Below are 24,038 nucleotides of genomic sequence, written 5' to 3' on the forward strand. Positions count from 1 at the left end.
GGGCAGCAAAGAACATTTACAGTCAAAGCAGAACAATAGATCCTGACAGACACTCAAACTCAAAGAACCATTAGTGCGTACTACTACCTGCCTCTAGGGGGCAGCAAAGAGCATCTACAGTCACTAACAAACACTCAAACTCAAAGAACCATCAGTGCATACTTCTACCTGCCTCTAGGGGGCAGCAAAGAACATTTACACTCAAAGCAGAAAAATAGATCCTGACAGACACACGTCGTTACATTACATAAGATTCTTATATGCTGCAACTACCCAGTGGGGTTCAGTCTAGCGCACCAAAAAAAGAGGAGCAGGCAGGCCTTACAAACTGACAAAACAAATTTAAAACAAGAAATAATTCCCTTTACCAGTAGTGACTTAGAACAAACCGCAGTTACCCTAAATGTTTCTTAAAAAGGTAAATTTTTAGAGATTTCCTAAAAGTGGTATAACTTTGAATTCTTCTTAGAAAAAGAGGAATAGAATTCCAGATAGCAGGTACTTGATAGTACAGACTAGTGGAAAAAATGGTCTTATGCTTTAAAAACAAAATTCACATGTACAGTAGATTGGGCATATCCAGTCCAGATGTATATTTTAAATATATGACTTGATCCCTCCCTTTATGCCTGCTGATTCCGTGCACTGTTCCCCAAGATGGCATTATAGAACACTAGTGTAAATCGACATGGGCGTGGCTTACACCTCTTCAGTGGCAGGTGTAAATGGAGATGCCTACATGTGCCAAGGGACATGCGTAACTGATAGCATTCTATATGTTATGCATGTCACTTGGAGACATGGACATGGAGGAGTGGCCTGAGAACCTGGGGACTGGGTTCAGTTCTCACCGTGGGTCCTAGTGACCCAACCCTCTATTTCCCCAGGTACAAAACACTTAGATTGTGAGCCCACTAGGTACAGAGAAAGTACCTTCATATAATGTGTGAACCCTTTGATTTGCAATATGTCAGAATCTAACAATCAAGAGTGCCGTATGTCTCCCAAAAAGTAGCAGGTTATGCACCTGATTGCCTCAAGCACTGTTCTGTAAGCATGCAAATGTGAGGCAGGCATAACCCTGGGTTGGACATGGGTGTGGCACATAGACAGCACCAGGTCCCATTCATTCTTCAGCCAACCAGCACAGGGATACTTCTTTCTTGTAGGAAAATCCTGTCAAATGAATCTTATTGACTTTTTTGACTGGGTGACCAAAGAACTGGATGAAGGACGTGCGCTAGCTCTAATCTACTTGGACTTCAGCAAAGCCTTTGATACGGTCCCCCACAGATGACTCGTGAATAAGCTGAAAGGGTTGAACTTAGGACAGAAAGTAGTGAACTAGATAAGAAACTGGTTGACCGACAGGTGGCAGAGGGTGGTGGTAAATGGAATCTGCTCGGAGGAAAGGAAGGTAGCAGTGGTGTTCCTCAGGGGTTGGTGCTGGGGCCTATTCTGTTTAATATATTTGTGGGAAATATTGTGAAGGGTTGGAAGGAAAGGTGTGCCTTTTTGCGGATGACACGAAAATAGCCAATAGAGTGGATACCCTGGAGGGAGTAGAAATGATGAGAAGGGATCTCCGAACGTTAGAAGAATGGTCGAGGGTCTGGCAATTAAAATGTAATAGTTAAATCCTCTAGGGTATATGGTTATGCTCAGTTTTTCTTATATTTTAAAATATTAAATAAAAAAAACCCTTCAAACTAGAAACTTAAATAGATTACCTTAATCTAATATGGTGATCACCATATTAGATTAAGGTTAACCTATTTAAGTTTCTAGTTTGAAGGTGTTTTTGATTTAATATAATAAGTTAAAATTTAATGCCAAGAAGTGAAGAGTGATGCACTTGGGGTGCAGAAACCCAAAAGAGAGATACCGGATAGGAGGGGAGAGATTAGTAAACTCGACTCAGGAAGGAGAGAGACCTTGGGGTGTTGGTGTTGGAGGATCTGAAGGTGAAGAAACAAGGCGACGGCCATGGCCAGAAAGATGCTAGGCTGCGTAGAGAGGGACATAACCAGCAGAAGAAAGGAGGTGTTGATGCCCCTCTACAAGTCGTTGGTAAGGCCCCACTTGGAGTATTGTGTTCAGTTTTGGAGGCCATATCTTGCTAAAGATGTAAAAAGACTGGAAGCAGTGCAAAGAAAAGCTATGAAAATGGTATGGGATTTGTGTTTGCAAACCGTACGAGGAGAGACTGGCTGACCTGAACATGTACTGTATATCTTGGGGGAAAGGAGAAACAGGGGTGATATCATACAGACGTTCAAATATTTGAAAGGTATTAATCTGCAAACAAACCTTTTCTGGAGACGGGAAGGTGGTAGAACTAGAGGATGTGAATTGAGGTTGAAGGGGGGCAGACTCAGGGCTAATGTCAGGAAATATTTTTTCACGTAGAGAGGGTGGTGGATATGTGGAATGCCCTCCCGCGGGAAGTGGTGGAGATGAAAACGGTAATGGAATTCAAACATGCATGGGATAAACACAAAGGAATCCTGTTTAGAAGGAATGGTTCCGTGGAATCTTAGCGGAGATTGGGTGGCGACGCCGGTAATTGGAAACAAAACGGGAGCTGGGCAGACTTCTACGTTCTATGCCCTGATCGTGACTGAATAGATAGGGAAGGGCTGGAGTGTAAATTTTAAGGGGCTTCAATGTTAGCTTCAGAACTTAGTACAAGAACAGTACTGGGCAGACTTCTACGGTCTGTGCCCTGAGAATGACAAGGACAAATCAAACTCAGGTATAAAGTAGCACATACCATGTAAAATGAGTTTATCTTGTTGGGCAGACTGGATGGACCATACAGGTCTTTATCTGCCATCATTTACTATGTTACTATGTTAACACGGAGACTGCATGTTGCCCTCTGCCTAGTGCAGTATGAAGGCACGCACAGGCTTTCTTGATTATTAATGATATGTAAAAAAGCAAGTGGCATTACGAAGATTAGTTCTCAGAGGATGAGGGCACTTCTCACAGGTATCACCTGTCACTGGGGGTCCCCCAGAAGGGTTCCTGGTGAGGGCAGATGCCAACCATTGGACAGCAGCAAGAGACAGTTCTGGAAGATGGATGTCCCATCTCCGTAGCAGGGGTTTAAGTAATGGCAGATTGCTAGAGAGAAAAATATTGATGGGCAAGTGATTTTCAATAGCAAACAGCGATGCTCTTTTGAGTTGTACAGTAGAAGTGTTGGTGGGAAAGGGTCCTCAGAGTCCGATGGGGGATACTTGTGGGAATTTGTCTCCTGACAGAATTGCTGAGGTTGTTCAGCTGTTTCTTGCATGACAGCTGTTGCTGAGGGGTTTTACCACTGCACCCTGTGACGAATTCCAACATTTAGGAATTGTTCAAAGTGCCTTTCTCATCCTGTGTATGCAGCAGACCCTCCCTGCTCACATCCACCTGTCTCTCGCCATCTTTCACTCACATACTTTCAGCTTTTTCACAAATTAGCTCCCTACTGCCTTTGACACCAAAGTCAGGGATTTCTCTGTATATAGAAGTGAAGTGAAATCCTGAGATAATTATTATTTTGTTTTATAGTACATTCCTTAATTGCTCGAATTACCACTTTATGCTGAAGAAAAAATATTTGCTGGTAGTAATCCCTCCCCCTTCCTATCAGTAAAACCCAGGCAGGAGAAAACCTGGGGCTTAGCTAACAGTGGGCTCAAATGATTACAATCTAAGGTCCCAGGATGTAGGATTTGTTTAAACCTTCCCAGAACAACCTCCAGATCACATAGACACAGAGAAATGTTGGCAGATAAAGACCATATGCTTATCCCTGCAATCACGTCCTCACCCTCAGCAATCCCCTGTGCTTGTCCCATGCTTTTTTGAATTCAGATACAGTCTGATTACTTCTCCCAAAGTATACTGAGACCTTTAAGACTGTCCCCCTATGTTTTATTCTGAAGTGCACTGTCCATTTTAGTAAACACCCTCTGTTCTGTGTCCGTCCTGTTTATAGCTTTCTGAAGGTGCAGAGCGAATGTGAGGAATTGGTCCAAGAAAAAGCCAGGGTGACGGTGGAGTCCTCTAGCCTTTGAGGAAGAGCCTGAATCATGAATTTCTGTGGTCTATGAACAGGTTCAGCATGGCCTATACCTGCAGAGGAGATTATCTTTTATCTGCATCCTTTGCACTGGGTCAGCCCCTTTTTTCCTCCAGGTGATGAGCAGCTGCTCTGAAAGTATCATCTTTTCTGCCTGTCGTATTTGGGGGTCCCTTGGCTGAGAAGCCTGTGATCTAGTGGCAGTTCTAAAGGGAAGTCACAGCATTAATTTTATGCTTCACTCTCTCCCACCTGCATCAATCTGCATTTTAAGCATCCTTTCATCATATGCAAATCGCGTTCTTCTTTGTTAGACACTTTCACTTACATAGTCTTTCCCAGGAATACTCTTTAAAGAGGAAGCATTACAATAATGGCACTTTTTTTCCTATTTAAATACATCCTATAACATCTCAAATGCTTCACTTTATTCCTGGAATCTTTCCCACTCTGCTGCTGAATGTCAGGGGCCACCTCCCCTCCCCCTCATAATTGCTGATGACAGCTCTGGCATAGCATCCCCCTCCCCCTCTCTCTCTCTTGCCCCACTAGCATCCCCCCCTCTCTCCCCCCTCCACTGAGCATCTCCTGTCTCTGTCACCTCACTGAGCATCTCCCCTCCCTTACCCTCTCTCGCTCACATCTGGTGCCAGTACTGATACGGAGAGGACCCTGAGTACCACAGTGCAGAAACATGTCCAGCCCAAGGCCCTATAAATGCTGATCTGCATTTTGTCCCTGTCTTCCCCTTCATATGTCCCTCATTCTGTCTGTCTCTCTCCCTCTGCCCACACAGTCAGTTAATCTCTTTTTCTCCTGCTACAGCAATCCCACTTTGTCCCTCTGCTCTTGCACAAAACCTCTCATTCTGTTTCTCTTCCTTTGGTCATGTCCCTTCCTGTAACTGGCAATAAAACAATGTTCCAGGATGGGACATGAGCCCAGCTCTCTCTCATTGAAAGCGGAACGTGAGCTGGACAGCATCTGTACAGAGCCATCCCTGGACAGGAGCTTTCTCGGTGTGCTTGACAGCTGCAGTGTCGCTCCCTCCTCTGGCCGCTGCTGCAGTCTCCGCTCCTTGTGTGAGGAAATGTTCCTGCTCTGCCTCGCACTTCCTCACCACACTGTGCTGCTTGTGCCACACTGTCCGCATGCCGAGTTGACCAATAACAAGCACCGTGGCATAGCCCGGCTGATTTTCTGGCAGGGCCTGAGGTTCACATGGCTGGATAGTGGGCAGTTCAATTGCCGACTCCAGCTCTCCTTGCATTTGCCTGTGTTGCTGAGGCTGTGGCCCACCCAGCCCCACCTGTGGCTATGCTCTGAGTCAGCCAAGGCTACTGGTTGAAGAGCGCCACCAGCAGTCCAGTGCCAGCATCACTATTACAACCTGTTTAAAAGAGAGGAGTCGCTAATGGTTAGAGCAACAGACTGAGACCCAGGGAAGCTTGGGTCAAATCCTACTGCAGCTTCTTCTGATCTTGGTCAAATCACTTCCCCCTCCGTTTCTTCAGGTACAAACTTTGTTTGTGAGTCTCTGGGAACAAGAAAATACCTGCTATAGCTAAATCCAGAACTTTTAGAAACCCTTCTAGAGCTGTCCCTCGGAGAGGATTCCACATTTCTGTGACCCATAAAATCTTAGCATTACAAGTTATTTATTTAAAACCATTTCTAATCCACCAATCACAGAATACATAAATAGAAAATGACAGATAGCAAGATTGCTTAATTCCAAAAATTCCACTCGACTGCATTTCAAGACAAGCGTCTGATGTCGCCAGGTCATAGCGTCCATGTGGCTTAGTATCACCTCCATTTTATGAACAATTATGATGAGCACATTAAAATATTAAAAACATGTAAAAATATATAAATAAGGCAATAATTTTAAGCCCCAGAACATTTGGATAATTGAGTGATATATAGGATTTGGCTACAAGTGAGTCTTAAATATCCCATTGGTTATATATATCTTCCCCATTGATATGTGATGAATAAATAATTCAGCACCTCTGAACTATTGGTCTGCTTGTTTGTTGATGGCCACGGAATATTTTTACAGACCACCGTGCCACTATCTGAGTAATGCCAGGGTGGTCCCCGGGCAGATCCAGACAGCAGTGGTTTTCAGTGCTGCTACCCCGATACCTATGCAGATAACTTAGGACAGCAAGAAAGCTTGACCTAAGTGTAACTGGATAAGATATCTGGCTAGTGGCTGAATGTCTCTGCTACCTGGCTAGTCTCAGACACTCACCGCAATGTCTGGATGTAGAGTGGCAGCCACTGTCCGGCTACTGGCGTTTAAATAAACCACTGACTGCTGGGGGTCCGTGGCTGAATATTAGGGGATTTGTCTTTTCGGAATAGCTCGTGGAAGCCTGCAGTCATTATTTCTGGATTGATACCTTATAACTTGGTCTCCTTCTCAAATAAGCAGTAAATTCATCCGCATAAAATCATCCTTTATGCAGGCAACATCAGTTGCTGAGGCAGAAAGCAGCCCCCCCCCCCCCCCCAGAAAAGGGTAAAAGCATTTCTTACGTCAGGACCATATGATGGACTGCCAGCTGCCATAAGGCTGCCCCGGATAGTGTGTCCGCATTCCCTTCTATATTAAGGAAATGACACGTTGTACACTGAGGTCATGAGGATGGCAAGTGAGGAGGGGTCTCACAGAGTGGTCTTACCCCCTTCCCTTGCTACAGAGAGTGACAGCTGCCATTCAAACACACAGCAATGACCCCCGCCTGCTGCATGCACACGTTTTAGCCTCAGTTTCTAGACGCCGGACCAGGCCGAGTCCATACCACACCCTGTACAGGGTTGGACATTACCCTGGTCATGTAGTCTAATGGTTAGCACTGGAAACCTGGAAGCTATTGACAGGGGTTCAAGTCTTGCTGTAGCAGCTGGTCAGCATAAGCATCTCACTCAAGGCTAGAGTGAGGGATTGGGAGATTTTTCAGCACTGCGAACATCTATTAAGGGCTATAGAAATGATTAGTAGTAACACATTTACTACATCAGCCTGGAATAGACACCTGGGCTTCCAACCCTGTCCTCTACGGAGGTAATTCTGTAATAAACCACCTACATTTTAAATCAAATATTTGATGCCAATATTGCACGTTTTCCCTTTGAAAATTATCCTACAAAAACCAGTATAAATTACAGCTGCTGCTTTTCAGGAAATTTTCTGTGGGAAGGGAGTAGCTTAACGTTTTTCCACATTCTGCAGGATTGCTCTGCACTTACTGTGCATGTAACTATGGCCATATTTATACATGTGGCGTGTTTAGCAGGGACGGATGTGTGACAGATGTGTATATGTTATAAAACACACAGGTATGTGCAGAGAGCACACAAACACACTTTTACATCTTCTTTTCATAGTAACATAGTAGATGACGGCAGAAAAAGACCTGCACGGTCCATCCAGTCTGCCCAAGAAGATAAATTCATATGTGCTACTTTTTTATTTGTACTGTCCTCTTCAGTGCACAGACCGTATAAGTCTGGCCAGCCCTATTCCCGCCTCCCAACCACCAACCCCGCCTCCCAACCACCAGCTCTGGCACAGACCCTATAAGTCTGCCCAGCACTATCCCCGCCTCCCAACCACCAACCCCGCCTCCCACCACCAGCTCTGGCACAGACCGTATAAGTCTGCCCAGCACTATCCCTGCCTCCCACCACCAGCTCTGGCACAGACCGTATAAGTCTGCCCAGCACTAGTCCCGCCTCCCAACCACCAGCCCCAGCACAGACCGTATAAGTCTGCCCAGCACTATCCCGACCGCCCAACCACCAGCCCCGGCACAGACCGTATAAGTCTGCCCAGCACTAGTCCCGCCTCCCAACCACCAGCCCCAGCACAGACTGTATAAGTCTGCCCAGCACTAGCCCCGCCTCCCAACCACCAGCTCTGCCACCCATTCTAGGCTAAGCTCCTGAGGATCCCTTCCTTCTGCACAGGATTCCAGATAGTGAAACGAGTGTGTCAGCATTTGCACACTGTTGGGCCGGTTCTGAGTTCGATTATTTAAAAGGCAGATAGACACCTCGGCCATGAAGACACACAGGCGTTCATTTTCAAAGCAGATGGACGTCTGAAAAGGCCATAAAAACTTCCATCTGCTGAAAAAGTCTAAAGAGCGATTTTGGAAAGGCAGAATTAGGATATTTTGCATTGCAGTGCATCCAGATAGCAAAGCGGCGTAATGGAATAGGAAGAAACGTCCAAGGGGTGAAAGAAGGAAGTTTTTATGTAGATCGGTTTCAGTCATATCCGGGTTACAAAAAGGTGCTGTGACTGAGCAGTTGGCCACTGACTACTACTACTACTTAACATTTATAAAGCGCTACCAGGGTTACGCAGCGCTGTACAATTTAACACAGAGGACAGTCCCTGCTCGAAGGAGCTTACAATCTAAAGGACAAAAAAGTGCAGTCAATCAAATTGGGGGCAGTCTAGATTTCCTGGATAGAGGTACAATGGTTAGGTGCCGAAAGCGACATTGAAGAGGTGGGCTTTGAGGAAGGATTTGAAGATGGGCAGGGAGGGGGCTTGGCGTATGGGCTCAGGGAGTTTATTCCAAGCATAGGGTGAGGCGAGGCAGAAAGGGCGGAGCCTGGAGTTGGCGGTGGTGGAGAAGGGTACTGAGAGGAGGTATTTGTCCTGTGACCCCCTCATGAATCTCACAGTGGTTGCTGTCCCCCTACCTCTCCCCTGAAAGAGAAACTGTATGATAGCATCAGGTATTATGGGCATTTTTAGCAAAGCATACAGCAAGTCTAAGGAGTAGCTTAGTGGTTGGAGCAGTGGCCTGTAAACCAGGGGACCCAGGTTCACTTCCCACTTTACCTACTGTATCTAAATATCTGATGCCTGAAGGCGTATAGGTATAGTCAGGGGTGTGCTGGTAAATTATTAACAGGGGGCTCTCTCTCGCCAGCAAAGTAAAAGAGAATTCAGGAGGGGCCCAAGCCCACATTTTGGGATCCATTTGTTAAAGTAGCCATGGAGAACCGGCTCCCAAAATTCTTAAAAACTTAACAAACGGCTCTCGAGAGCCTGCTCCAGCACACCACTGGGTACAGTAGATACTAGAAGCCTACTGAAACCAGCAGTTCTGGTTCCGGCAGAAACCGAACCTGCAGCTCGGTTTCGGCCCAGGCTGTAACTGAAACTGTGGCCCCATGGAGCATGAACCTGGGTGCCCTGGATTAAAGTCCATTGCACTGACCACTAGGCCCTGCCCCTCTGCTCTGCAGAGACATCTGCGTGTCCATTTTTGTGCAAATGCTGCCAGACAGACGTTCTTTTCCCTGATTTTTTGTTGTTCATAACTTGGATGTTTTATTTTGGAAAATGGCTGTTGATGTTGGATGTTCTCATATGAAACTTCAATGTTTTTTCTGTTCAAAAATGGCTGTGAGATGGAATTTCTTTGAATGTTTTGTGCTGGATATATATTTTTCTTTTTACACTGAGATGTCATTTCAGAAATGCCCCTGATAATCGCATATGTTGCTGAGGAACTTCCCAGTTATGGCTATGGATCCGTGGGAGGGGGGGGGGGGGGATTGAAGCCAGGGGATAAGGGGGGTTGGAATGGGAGGGTTTGAAGGAGTGGAGTACACGTGATACCCCCTTGTGCAAGTCACAGCTGATATTAAGCCAGGATCCACTTAAGTTTCTACAAGTTACATCTCCATTTTGCCAAAGTCTGATTATTTCAAATACGGGACTTTCAGTTTTGTGTGACCGGACCTGTAGTTTTGTTTTATATCAAGCCACACTGTTCGGTGATCCTGCTGATCAGGTGCGCCCCCACCCAGACATTAGACACGTCCCCCTAATTCTGTGATCTTGCCCAACCATTTTCACGCTTAGCACATCAGTTGCACACTAAGGTTATTCCTGTAACTGGAAGAACTCTAGAATTGAATTATTCCAGGGTGATGATCACAGCAGGTCACGTCATCCCTTTGCCACTAGCCACTGTCTGTCTTTCTAGTATTCTATTACCAATTTTGTCTCCAGCACTCATTCCAGAAGGCCACGTCGAGCATCCACCACTCTCTGTGGAAAATATTTCCTGACGTTGTTCCTGAGTCTAACTCCATGAAGCTTCGTATTTTGACCCTGACTTCAACCGCTTTGTTTCCGTGGGGAAAGGTTTACTTCTTGTAGGTTGTTAAACCCTTTCAGATATTTAAAGCTATATTTCATAAATCCCCTTTTCCCATCTCTCCTGCCCTCTCCTCTGGGGTTTATATTTGTATTTTGGTCAGCCAGTGATTCTCTCTGTACTTTTGAAGGACCAGCCTCCAGATCTGAATACAGTGTTCTAGGTGAGATCTCACTGCTGCTGTCAGACAGCATCACCACCATCTCTTTCCTGGTCAGTGGACGTCAACCTTCTCGTCCACATTTTGCATTGTTCCTTTGGATTTTTGCATGATTCTTCTACAGCTACCCTAATCACTCTCCTCCTCCTTCTCTCTTTCCTTCCTTGATCGCTACACATTACTAACTGTATCTGATATCATGAAATGACAATGTTAACAAATCTATGTAAGCCACGTTGAGCCTGCAAATAGGTCGGGGAATGTGGGATACAAATGCAATACATAATAATAATGATCCCAGGCGTCCTGGCTTTGTATCCTGATTATTTACACACAAATTCCCTGGGTTAATTACCTTACAAGAAATAGCCTTTAAAAAAATAAATAAATTGCATGCATAATTAGAAAGCCTGCTTCAACCCCTCCCTTAGAAACACCTCCGGTCAGGTTGGAGAAACATAAATACAGGATGTTTGGTGTCAGTTTATACCCAGATACCCCAGCCCATTGTTTAAACAGCCATTTCTCCACATAAATCCCTGTTTTTCATACAGAAGTAACTAAAGGTAATTTTCTAACAAGCCACCTAAATTGTACAGCATTTCCCTTTGAAAATTACTGCACCGAAACTGCAATTTCAGATGCAGAAAAGTTTAGAAAAGATTTACGTAGATGCAATGGAAAATCTAAACTCTGCCCCAACAACTCACCCCTAGTTTCCATATGTGAAAATGGCAACACTCGCTTGCTTTTACCCACAAGTTAAAGCCAATTGGTCTGTTGTTGTTCATTAGCACCAGTTACGTTATGCGACAACTGAGGTCATTCTGTAATTTGCGCAGACCTGAATAATATTGTTCAGCAAGATGTTATGTTCCTGCCCCTATTTTCAGAATTTCCTACCGATAGAATTAATGTGCAGTTATGATTCTTCTAGAAAATCTTTGAAGGTTTTATTTACGAAGGCTTGTGATAGTTTTTTAGTCAGTTAATATTTAATAATGTGGGCTGACAGCCTGACAGAGGATCAGTATGTCACAGATGGATTGCTGCTTAGGGGTGTGTATTTGTTTTTAGGCATGTCTGGACGTTTTTTAATTAATTGTATGTATATATTTATAATATGTTCAGTAGTGGATGGTTTTTATTTGTAACCCACTTAGGATTGTATGATAGTGCAGGATATACATTTTTTAGATGAATAAATAAATATAAAAGGACCCTGCTCTTCAGCCGGCGGCTGTGAGCGTTTGGAATTATTCCCAGATATTTAAGCCAGGCCCTGTCCAGATTTTCACTTTGAATATCCAGTTATTTTTGAGCTGGGTAACACGTGGAGGGGCATAATCGAAAGGGACGTCCTTGTTTCGATTTGGACGTCTTCGCAAAATGTCCCCTTCCAGGGGCGGGGAAACCCGTATTTTTGAAACAAGATGGACGTCCATCTTTCGTTTCGATAATACGGTCAGGGACGCCCAAATCCTGAAATTTTGGTCATCCTTAGAGATGGTCATCCCTAGACTTGGTCATTTCTGATTCTCGGCGATAATGGAAACCAAGGACGTCCATCTCAGAAACAACCAAATGCAAGCCATTTAGTCATGAGAGGAGCCAGCATTTGTAGTGCACTGGTCCCCCTGACATGCCAGGACAGCAACCGGGCACCCTAGGGGGGCACTGCAGTGGACTTCATAAATTGCTCCCAGGAACATAGCTCCCTTACCTTGTGTGCTGAGCCCCCCAAAACCCACTACCCACAACTGTACACCACTACAATAGCCCTTACGGGTGAAGGGGCACCTAGATGTGGGTACAGTGGGTTTCTAGTGGGTTTTGGAGGGTTCGCTGTTTCCCCCACAAACAGGTGAGGGGGATGGGCCTGGATCCGCCTGCCTGAAGTGCACTGCACCCACTAAAACTGCTCCAGGGACCTGCATACTGCTGTGATGGACCTGAGAATGACATCTGAGGCTGGCATAGAGGGTGGCAATCAATATTTTTAAAGATGTTTTTTGAGGGTGGGAGGGGGTTAGTGACCACTGGGGGATTAAAGAGAGATCATTCCCAATTCTCTCCGGTGGTCATCTGGTCATTTCAGGCACCTTTTTGTGCCTTGGTCGTAAGAAAAACACAGCCAGGTAAAGTCGTCCAAGTGTTTGTCAGGGATGTCCTTGTTTCTTTCAATTATTATGGATCGAGGACGTCCAAGTGTTAGGCACGCCCAAGTCCCGCCTTCACTATGCCTCCGATATACCCCGTTGAACTTTGGCCGTCCCTGAGACGAAAAGCAGTTGGGGATGTCCAAAATTGGCTTTTGATTATACCGATTTGGATGACCCTGTGAAAAGGACGCCCCATCTTCCGATTTATTTCAAAAGATGGGCGTCCTTCTCTTTTGAAAATGAGCCCAATAGCGGCTTACTTCGAAATTCAGCTCCAAAGTGGCCATGGGTTAGCTTATAAAGATAGGACAGACTGTTACGTGGTCTCATGTATGCACTAAATCTGGCCACTTGAGGGCTGAGTATCAGCTCTTAGGGGGTCTTTTACTAAGCCACGGTAAAAGTCAAGACAGCCATTATATTCCTATGGACTTCTCAGCGGTTTCCGCCAGCTAATTTCTACCACGAACTAAAGATGCTACTGTGGCTTAGTAAAAGACCCCCTTAGGTGGCCAAGTGCTGACCTCCACCTCCAGAACACCCCCAACAGCCTCGACCGAGCGATTTAATCAGTCAGTGATCGGCTACGAATATCAGCCAGACAGTGCTCACCTATGCGGGTGCTTCACCTACATTTGTTTAGACCTGCGAGCAAAGGTCAATGTGGGTGTGCGAAGGGCCTTGGAGCAGTGGCGTAGCCAGACTGCCAATTTTGGGTGGGCCTGAACCCAAAGTGGGTGGGCACAAAATTTTCTCTCTACCCCCCTCCCCCAGCAAAATTTAGTCACACTTTTCAGTGAGCTTTCAGAGGCCAAAACCTCCTGCCTCAGGACAGCATAACGCTGTTACGGTATCCTCTCCTGACCTAAGGAAGGAAGTATTGGTCTCTGAAACTTTATTAACACAGGTACCATATTACTTTATCCTAAATTAAAAATAAAATTATTTTCTTTACCTTTGTTGTATGGCCATTTACTTTTTCTCATTGTGTGGCTCCCAGTCTCTAGATTCCGCTTTCCTTCGTCTTTCTCTTGCCAGGGTTTCCTGTCCATTCATCACCTATGGCTTTTCATCTTTTCCTCACCCTTGTTCGCCACATGCCCCTTCCTCTTATTCTCCAGTCTTTCCCTACTCTGTCCTCTCCCTCTTTCCATCCAGCAGCTCCCCTCTTTCTTTTGCATCCAGCGTCTCCTTTTTCTCCCTACCCTTCCATCCAGTGTCTTCCCTCTTTCTCTCCTTATCCTTCCACTCATCTACCCTCTCTCCTGATCCTTCCATCTAGTGTCTCTATCTCCCCTCTCCTTCTATCCAGTGCCTATCTCTCTACCCTTTTCTGTTCAGTCTCCTCCCTCTCTCCACATCCTTCTAGTTTTTCCCCTTTCTCTCTGCATCCTTTCATCCATCTCCCCTCTTTCTCTCCCTATCCTCCCATGTCCAGCAGCTCTCTTCCCTCTAGTCCCTTCTTCCTCTTCCTTCCTTGTCCAGCAGCTCTCCAGCCCCTTCCTCCTCTCCCTCCCATGTCCAGCAGCTCTCTCCCTTCCATCCAATCCCCTCCTCCTCTCCATCCCATGTCCAGCAGCTCTCCCTTCCCTCTAGTCCCTTCTTCCTCCCTTGTCCAGCAGCTCTCCAGTCCCTTCCTCCTCTCCCTCCCATGTCCAGTAGCTCTCTCCCTTCCCGCCAGTCCCTCCCATGTCCCAGCAGCTCTCCCTTCCCGTCAGTCCCTTCTTCCTCTTCCTCCCATGTCCCAGACGCTCTCTCCCTTCCCTCCAGTCCATTCATCCTCTCCCTACTACTACTACTACTACTACTTAACATTCCCATGTCCCAGCAGCTTCTCCCTTCCCTCCAGTCCCTTCTTCCTCTCCCTCCCATGTCCCAGCAGCTCTCTCTTCTTTCCCTTAAGTCCGTTCCTCCTCTCCCTCCTATGTCCCAGCAGCTCAGCCACTTCCCTCCCAGGCCAGCGAATCCACATCCTTCCCGCGCTGTTGCTGCCCTTTTGTCCTGCGGAGGCAGCGTTCAGCATTTCCTTCCTGCCCTGTCTTCTCCCCAGGCTCCGCTGCATCGTCCCTGCAAGTGGAATCCTTTTCCTTTTCGGCCGTCGCGCTGCGCTGCCATACACATAGGCAGCTTCGCTCCTCCCCCGCCACATCCATTCTGGCCCTCTCTGATGCACTTCCTGTTAGGGCCGGATGATCGCGGTGGGGGAGGAGCGAAGCTGCCTGTGTGTATGGCAGCGCAGCGCGACGGCCGAAAAGGATTCCACTGGGACGATGCAGCGGAGCCTGGGGAGAACACAGTACAGGAAGTAAACGCTGAACACTGCCACCGCCGGACAAAAGGGCAGCAACAGCGTACGAAGGATGGGCGGGCCTGGAGGGAAAATGGGTGGGCCTGGGCCTGTCCAGGCCCACCCGTGGCTACGCCCCTGCCTTGGAGAGATTCACTCTAGTGTGTTTTATACGTGAGATGAGCTGGAGTTAAATGAGAAAGGGTTCCTGGGGATTCTTTCTCCCCATTGTGCCCATCTTATATTAAAGACTGAGTCAGAAATCATTTTCTCTGCTTGGGAAAATGTGCAGTGGTGTCTCTGTCATAAAATGAGATTCCCTGTAAGCACGGTGGGAATCGCACCCTGCCGTGGTGTGGAAAAGACATTCAGCTGTCGCCAAACTGTCTTTGGCCCTTATATAGTAACTCCAAGCAGCAAGAGGAATATTTGCTGGACCCTTGCCATTCTTTGCAGAAGGGGAAGGGACATGCATTACTGGAATGCATCAAAGAGCTGAGGGAGACAGGGAGGGGGTAGGGCAGAGTCACTTATGAGCTGGTTTGGCACTCAGGCCAGAATTCCTAAAATCTCTGCATTAAAAGTCAGCTGTTCTGCTGTTGACTGCCAAATGTTGTGGAATGCAAAGTCAAAAATCTTTAATCCAACTGCCAAGAGTCTGAAAATGACTTGGCAATTTTTATATTCTATTCTGAAGAGCAAATGGAAATTGGTTTCATTTCAAGTTAAGGACATGGGCACATTTCTGTTCTCCAGACCATGGAATTAGTGCAGGAAGTTCTGGCCTGTGGAAAGGGAAGGCTACCTCAGCTGTGAAAGACCAAGCAAAGCATTTAAAGTTACATGTGTGCTGGATCCCTTAGATCTGTGTGGCCATCAGAGAGATGTTCTTGATTGCTGGTTCCTAGTATTGTAATATTCATGCTGCACTTGTTTCAATAAAAGAAAGAGAGGGAATGGTATCACTGACTGAACGCTAAAAACCCAAAGTGTTTGTTCAGTACATAAGAATCACAAAACTCCAGAGGAGAATGGTGGAAATCGAAGAGCTTCTCAGAAGGGTAGAGCGTGGGATTTATCAGGAAGAGCCGTAGCTAGAATTGGGTACCAACCGTGACTATCCTTCAGTGCATTTTTTCTAGCATAAAAGGTGTCGGTACTCAAATGCTAGGCCACTTTTCATGGGTGGGGTGGCCAATGAAGGACCCACCCCACAATAGCCAGGCCCCCTGCAACCAGTCACAGAGCCTATGACAAGGCAGAATGTGTGCAGAGCTTGAGCTCTTCCATTAAAACTTGGGGTTCATGGGTCAATTTTAGCAAAGAATGTAGGACATAGCGGTTCCATTGGCTTTGGCTCGCAAGCTGTTGCTACGGGGGGGAGGGGGGGGGCTTTTTTATATTTCTTTATCAGGAGTATTTTCAGCTGATGTCACTGCATCTCAACAGGCCCCCTACACTAGCAGCTTCTGCTCCCCTCTTTCCTCTCCTACCCCTTTGCCGGCCGTGCTAAGCTTGTGTTGGGTAGTGAAGAAGTCAACACATTGCATTTCATCCTGTGGTCAGATATCACGAAGCTGATTCCCTTCTGCTTCTCAGCTGCTTGTGTGGCCCTGGGAGGTGACAAGGAGCAAGAGTTGAGCTATATTTAGGGCCTCTGTTTATGGGTGTTTATAAATTACATGTAGGTTATGAAAATCGGTGCTACTTTTCCAGCAGAATGTAATGCGTACTTTTCTACAGCCGTGGTAACACTGGCATCGAAAAGGTACGAAAATACAGTGGACAATCCAAAGCCAATAAGGGAGGGATGAGAGAGGATTAGCGGAAGTGATGCCCTCCTGGTCTTTATCTAAAAAAATACTTTTTTTTTTGACACTAGGGTGGTTTCTCAGTTAAACTCATAGTGTATGGATGTAGGTGAGGGTATGGGTGCAGTAGGGGAGGTTATAGGGACAAAGTGGGGGAGGAACTGACAGTGATGCAGGTGCAGGCAATATTCAGTTCCGGCACACACGCAACCAACCAGCTAGATAAGATTACTTTTTATGTGTTCCTACCTTTGCTCGGTTAGACATGCGAGTGCCAGAACTGAATATCAGACAGCACCCACATAACTTCCAGGTATCAGCCTGAAGCTGCCTGTGCTCCTCTCCCTCCCTCTGACAATGTCTCCCTCTAGTAGCCTCCCCCCCCCCCCCAGGCCAACCTTTCCATTTCCTGACGGTCAAGCAAGAAGGATGCTCAGGCTGGCTCCAGTGTCAAAACGGTTGCTGCAGCAGTTTCACGGTACTACCAGCTTTACTGGTAAGGGGGAAAGGTGCCATTGGATCAGGGAGGAGGGGGCCACCCACAAAGTTTGCCCTTGGCCCCATAGGTGATTAAAGCAGCTCTAATTGTACTTACAGGCAGATCATCTACGTTAGTGGTAGCATCACCAAATATACAGTAATTTGAAATGTCTAGATTAGTCTTTTCAAAATTATTTTCTAGATGTCCTCCTGAAAATTTACTTACAGAGGGTAATTTCTCATGGATAGAATTCTAAGAATGAGTGAATTGGACTGTCCACGTTAGGATTTTAGTGCTCAAACACTACAGTTGGCGGGAAGTAGATCTTTATGAAAAAGTGCAGGAGGGAAGAGAAGAAGGCAAACCCACTTCCAAACAAATCAAATAAAAAAAGAAAAGGAAGGGGAGCACAAGCACAAGTGGAAATGCAAAAAACACCTACAAAAAAGACACCGAAAGACAAAGAGGCATCAGATGGTTATGAAATGGGCTATCGGACCTCTTATAGCCCCAGCCTTTTCAGATCCTGGCTCCTCTTTAATGCATCAGTGTCTGTTTTAATTTTATAAATTTTATTTTATTCAAAATAAGTCGAAAATCAAACAGTGTAATATAAATGCATCAAACATGGTCAAATGTGAAACAGTACTAGTGGCTACTTATCTCAAAACCACAAATTGCAGTAACAGCGCTGTAAGAATCTCAACGAGCTCCCTAGGTCTTTGTCGACACTACCGTACCAGGAGCCACTCGCGCGGCTTCTTAAAAGAGGTCCTGAATGGGATAGTACAACATAACCTTAGATCGTATTGGACATTATATGTTCTTTATTATCATTGACCCTTATTGTACCTTATACCCTAACCTTACTTGACCCCTATTTCAATCTGTATTTGTTTACCCCTACCGGACTTGGCGTTCGCCTTTACGGTATTTTGTAAGCCACATTGAGCCTGCTAATGGGTGGGAAAATGTGGGATACAAATGTTACAAATAAATAAATAAATAAATAAATAAATAAATAAATAAATATCTCCTTTCCCCCCACTTCAGTCCTTGAATATGAATGGGTACATTAGAATTTGCACAGGGACTGTAGCCTCGCACTCAATCAGATCAGTAGTTTGGGAGTCATGCGTTGGGTTGACATGGTGTTTCAACTCTCACTACATAAGCAGGGAAAGTGGAGAGCCTCCTGAAGGCTGTCTACTTAGGGCGGCTCCATGTCTGGGAATAAGTTCAATGCTACCGTCGCACTTTGTGCATATAAAATATCGAGCGGTGTTAAGTCCACTTGGGTATGTAGACATGAAGGTCAGCAAACATTAGAGGTAAGGCCTTCTTACTAGACTAATATCCATGACAGGCTTTCAAAGCTTAGCTGTAAAATGTTAGTCATAGGTGCAGTAAGTTAGAACACTAAAGCCTCAGCTACATTGTTTTATCATCCTTATCATACACTTGTAATATCTTTCCATGTTGAAATACATTTTTCCATACAGGGTCAATATTTAACTAAGCAGCCAACACAGAACTTTAGCCAGCTATGTTATTGATTTAAAGTTATGCGAGTTTTCCGTTTATTTATTTATTGTATTACTAGCTTTTGATTTACTGCCCTTCTAGGTCAAACATCTAAAAATAATATCATGTATATAACATACAATTTAACATGCCAAAATAAAAATAAATATACACAATTAATTCCATTATTGTGCTAACAAACACAGATACAATAACTTCATCTGATACATCTCCTAAATAACATACAGTATAAAATTATACTACCAAAATATCTGATTATCGTGCTAGTCATCATCCCAAAAAGGCCAAACTAAAAAAAAACAGGTTTTAAGTTATTTTTAACAAATCAAATGGAAGGGAAGTTCCAGAGAGTAGGGGGCCAAGAAAAATAGGCTGCATTTTTTTGTACAATCTGCCCATGTACTAAAATGTGAAAGGATTACTTACGGAAGAGTCCTGCTACAGCCATATAGAATCAACATTATAGATAAAGAGGCCTTCCAGAAGAAAAGCTTTGTGTCCCAAGACCGAACAAAATAACCAATCACATTTCAGTGCCCCTTTAATAAGTTTAATGACCATGTTTTGGATAGTTTGCAGATGATTAATAGTATATTTGGATGGTCCAGTGATTAGAGCATTACCATAATTAAGTCTACCTTATACTAGAGTACGGACTAGTTTATGAAGAAAAACTTGATCTATAAAAGCGCACAGGCTGACCTAACACATCAAAAAGGGCTAAAGCAACTTTTGATCACTGCTACAATATGTGACTGAAATCCACAATTGTTATGATAGGTTCCAGTAATAAATCATGTCCTAATAATTGGTGGGATATAGATGGAATAAGGAGATCACCAGAAATCCATATAGCTTGCTTGAGCTTTAGAAGGATTCAAATCAAGTTGATGTTCCTCTAACCAAGAAGCAGTGCTTTTAATAAATGCTAGAGTTACACCCTTAACTTATACAGTGTTCGAAGTTACGTGTGTAAGTGTGAGTCTCACACAGGCTCCGTTCAGACTCCTCCTGTCTAATATTATGTATATAAGATGTTCACATAGTCACAAATGGTGCTTTGGCATAATTATGAGACGATGGGACTATTCCAGTCATTCACGTGCACAATCAGCGTGAAACTGCCCCATAATGCCCGGTCTTAACTCTGTAGGAAGATCACACAACTGACACAAAAACCTGTGTGTAAAGTGACTGAAAGAGTGCTGACATTTGAAGGGATCTGTGAGCTCTGAAAAGCTCAGGAAGTCTCTCAGCTTTTGTGTAATTCTTTCTGTACATGAGTCTGCCATCAATACCTGCCAAGAACACGTCCTTTGTAACCACCATGACCACTGGAACTCATTGGGGGGGGGGGGGGATTTGGAGGCATTTCTGTGATATCTGATTACCCAGATTGTGTTATAGAACAGTAATGTAACCAGGCATTGGCGCAAGTAACATGTATGTGACTTCAGGGTGCAGAAAAGTTGCACTACCTCCGCCCGTGCTCTGCCCAAGTGAACACCCCTTGCACTTACACGGTATTACTTGCACGTCCTTTCAGATTAGCACTTAGGTACCCTGCTGGTACATTTACTTGTGCAAGAGGCGTGTAAATGCAGGCGGTATTATATGTAGAGTTACCAGGGGCAGAGGCAGGATCGTTGCTTCTGCATCTATTTTATAAAATACACATATGCACTGATTACTATTAACACATACTTGTGTCTTGGAGCAGACATGAGTTTGTGCAGGAGCTTTCCGGGTGCTACTTTATAAAGGCTCAGAGGTGCGTATGTTGTGATTAGAAAAGAGCTCAAGATGTGCTTCTCTGCTGGAGCAACAGTTATAAAATTTCCTCCTCTTGACAGTGTTTTACAAGAGATTCATGATATCTGTGATAGAAAATGTGTTGTCTAAAAGCAGTCAGAGCAGAAAAAGAAGGAAGAAATCCTCACAAGATCTACCAGAAAGCAGAGGAGGGAGGATGAAGCACCAAAAAGCAAAGTACGGCAGTCTTGAGTTTCCTAAATCCAACAAGAAGAAATAATGTCGCATGACCTTCACTACAAGTGGCATCGAGGGAGTTTGAACAAAAACCTTGTGCTTTCACTTTGAAGCATTGTCAGATTTTTGGCGGAATTATAAATTGAAGTTCACGGCAATATTCGTGTGACGTCATCCTGAATAGTGACTCCTGATGCAGGCGCTAGTGCTGAAACTTGGCCATGTTGAGTTGACCCTCGATGCCACATTGTTTCTTGTTGTTGGAATTAAAGAACCTTTTCGGAAATTCAAGACTGCTCTTCTTTGCCTCTTGGTACTTCATTCTCACTCCTCTATACTTTCTTTATAGTGGTTTCATGGCTTGCGGTGCTGGTTGCGCCTCTCATGGTCGTTCTGCTTGGCTGATGTTCCTTCTTGTGGATGAAGTTCTTAACTTTTGATTTTTTTAATCTTTCAGCTTTGTGGCTGTGGGGTCCTCGGTGTTGGGATTTGGCTGTCAGTATCTCAAGGAAATTTTGCCACGTTTTCTCCAAGTTTCCCATCACTATCAGCTGCCAACCTCGTCATCGCTGTTGGTACCATAACCATGGTGACCGGATTCTTGGGCTGTCTGGGAGCTATCAAAGAAAACAAGTGCCTCTTGCTCAGTGTAAGTAAATTCAGTGCTCATTTCAGGGTTTCCAAACAGAACATCCACGACCGTCACCCTGTGATTGAGAAGACGGGGGAGAAGTTTATGAAGTATTTCCCATGTGTTAAGCATATGCACATCGCACCTTCCTCGGATTAGAAATACATTTTTCATCAGCATCTGTGCTCTATTAGAACTGGGTCTGAGAGGGAACATAAACTCCATTTATAAAATAGACTTAAATAGGCACCTTCCTTCCTCCTTTGAACTAAGTGCCCCCTAGCTGTTCCGTTGAATTGGGATAATTGAACTCATGGCAGTTTGGCTATGGATGGGGTCATGGTGACTGTATTTAGAAACAGATGAAGGTTGAGGTTGAGACTCCCTCCATTCCTCTTAGATTTCTTGTCAGCATTTGATAAAAATCAGTCTGCAAAATTACTGAAACCTCTCTGTAAGGAATTGCTTTCAACATTTCATTCCACGTCACCATCAGCACATATGTCTGATTCTCTGCAGGCCTCAATCACTTTCCCTTTTTTATTCAATAAAGGTTTAATTTTCTTGTGTATAATTATTTAGGCCTTTCAAATCAAATACTTCATCTACATGGATGACGTACAATCTTATCTCCATTTAGGCTCTAATCGTCAAGCTGCTTTGCAAACACTCAGACTGTCTAAAGCCAGGAGACTGGCAGCAATTAGTGTGGATTCTGAATGATGATCAGACAGAAACATTAGTGTCCTTTACATGATCAGGTTCAGAACTGGGGAATTATTTTAGATCAGAAGCTATCCATGATCAACATTCATGCTTTGTCCAGTTGTGGCCGGTTTGTCAGGCAGGCCTTTTTTGGATAAGGATTAGTTGGTAAAAATAACCCAGGCTCTGGTCTTAACGACTGAATTATTGTAATAGGCTGTTGGCAGAGTTATTTAAGAAATATTTGAATACATTTACCAGTAGTACAGAATGCTGCAGCACAGTTGTGGAGGGAAAATGACAATATATTGTACCATAAATATATGTTCAGTCAAGGTTCATCAGCTCACAGGGGTGATACAATCCCTCTAGCAAATTGGTTGGTATAAAAATGTTTGTACTTAGAAGGAGACAGCAAAACGTGGACATGGCCAGGGGGATAATGATGTTACTACTACTACTTAGCATTTCTATAGCGCTACAAGGGTTACGCAGCGCTGTACAAGTTAAAACATGAGGAAGGACAGTCCCTGCTCAAGAGAGCTTACAATCTAAAGGTAACAAGCTATGTAGTCAGTGTAGGTATCATGAATGGGGAAGGTGGTTAGGCGCCAAAAGCAAGGGAGAAGAGATGGGCTTTGAGTAAGGACTTGAAGATGGGCAGGGAGGGCACATGGCTTATGGCCGGTTACTGTTACTGGAGCCACACTGGTTATTAATTTTATTGTTGATCCAACCTGGCTGTGTTTCGACAAGAGCCTGTGTTAGGGTCCTTGTTTTTCAATGTGAGTAAAATCAATGTGGTCGTAAACCTTATGCCCACCGGCATAGCCAGATTCCAATTTTAGAGGATCACAAAGGTGAACTGAGGGGGCTAGGTATCCCTCCTCCCCCCCTGCCTCTTCTGCCACATTAAAATATATCTTTGCTGGCAGAGATTCCAATCCCCGCTAGCCGAAGACACCCCCTGTGCAAGTCCTACCTGTGCTGCCAGAGCAGCGCTCAAGTTGACGTACTTCAGCCGATGACGTTGGCACTACCGCACAGGCTCATTTCAGTCAGTAGAAATAAGGATTCAGTGAAACTTTGTTATTTTTTGCAAAATGTTGAAAACCTATTTTTTTTAGGAAATTTTGTAAATTAACATGGTTGGATGTTGACTATTGTATTGTATCATTTTTGATACTGTGTGTAAGTCGCATTGAGCATTAGTGTCAAAATAAAGTTATGAGTGTTGGGGTACCCAGTGCACACCTGGAGCCCAGCCGACCGAGACTCAGAGTTACAAAGCAAGGGAGTACTATAGCTGTGAGACACACCTGGTTATTAAGTACAGGAAGGGAAGGGGTCAGGAATGGGCAGAATGGAGGAGCCATGCCAGGCTCAAGCTGGAGTTTACATTAGTTACTTCTCTGGTCTGATGCTGTTGTTATAACTTTAAACATTGCTGTGACTCCTGCTGCCATAGCACAGCTTTGTGTCATGCTCCTGCAGCTGAGACTATGTGATATTCAAGCACACAAAACTTGCATACCAACTCCAGAGGACACTCCGTCTCTAGCACCAGACTGCCTGACTAGCAATCAATCACCCTGCCGGTGAGAAGCAGGCACCCTAGGAAATACAAAGATTAAGTGATTTCTTGTCAGTGAAAAGTGTGCTCTGATGGTACCTGTTACCATTTATCACTTAGGGTAGCAATCCAGTCTTCTGCCCCCCTTAGACCTGGCTCTGACACACCTGCTCTAAAGATACATAGATACACAGACAGGGGAATTGGAAAGAATTTCCATGAGCCATGCTGCATATGCTTTCCCTACTTGTTAATCTTACTAAGTCAGTTTTTGTTCTTGTACAGTGTATATTACTTCTATGAAACATATGATAGTTCCACGTCTCTATGCAGCAGGGTTCCTTGGCTAGAAATTATTTGCAAGGATCTAGCATTTTGGGCATATGCTCTACAATAAGAACATAAGCATTACCATCTTT

The 24,038-nt window shown here is 44.8% G+C and overlaps 1 protein-coding gene across 1 annotated transcript in view; it reads left to right on the forward strand.

The window, feature by feature from the left end:
- The window catches only part of TSPAN9 (tetraspanin 9), a 73,177-nt gene that overhangs the window by 23,145 nt on the left and 25,994 nt on the right, over nt 1-24,038 (forward strand). Inside the window, 1 exon segment of the mRNA XM_030215006.1 lies at nt 21,168-21,359. Coding sequence (XP_030070866.1) covers nt 21,168-21,359 — 192 coding nt within the window.

This window comes from Microcaecilia unicolor, chromosome 9, assembly GCF_901765095.1.
Source record: "Microcaecilia unicolor chromosome 9, aMicUni1.1, whole genome shotgun sequence".
NCBI classification, from domain to species: Eukaryota; Metazoa; Chordata; class Amphibia; order Gymnophiona; family Siphonopidae; genus Microcaecilia; species Microcaecilia unicolor.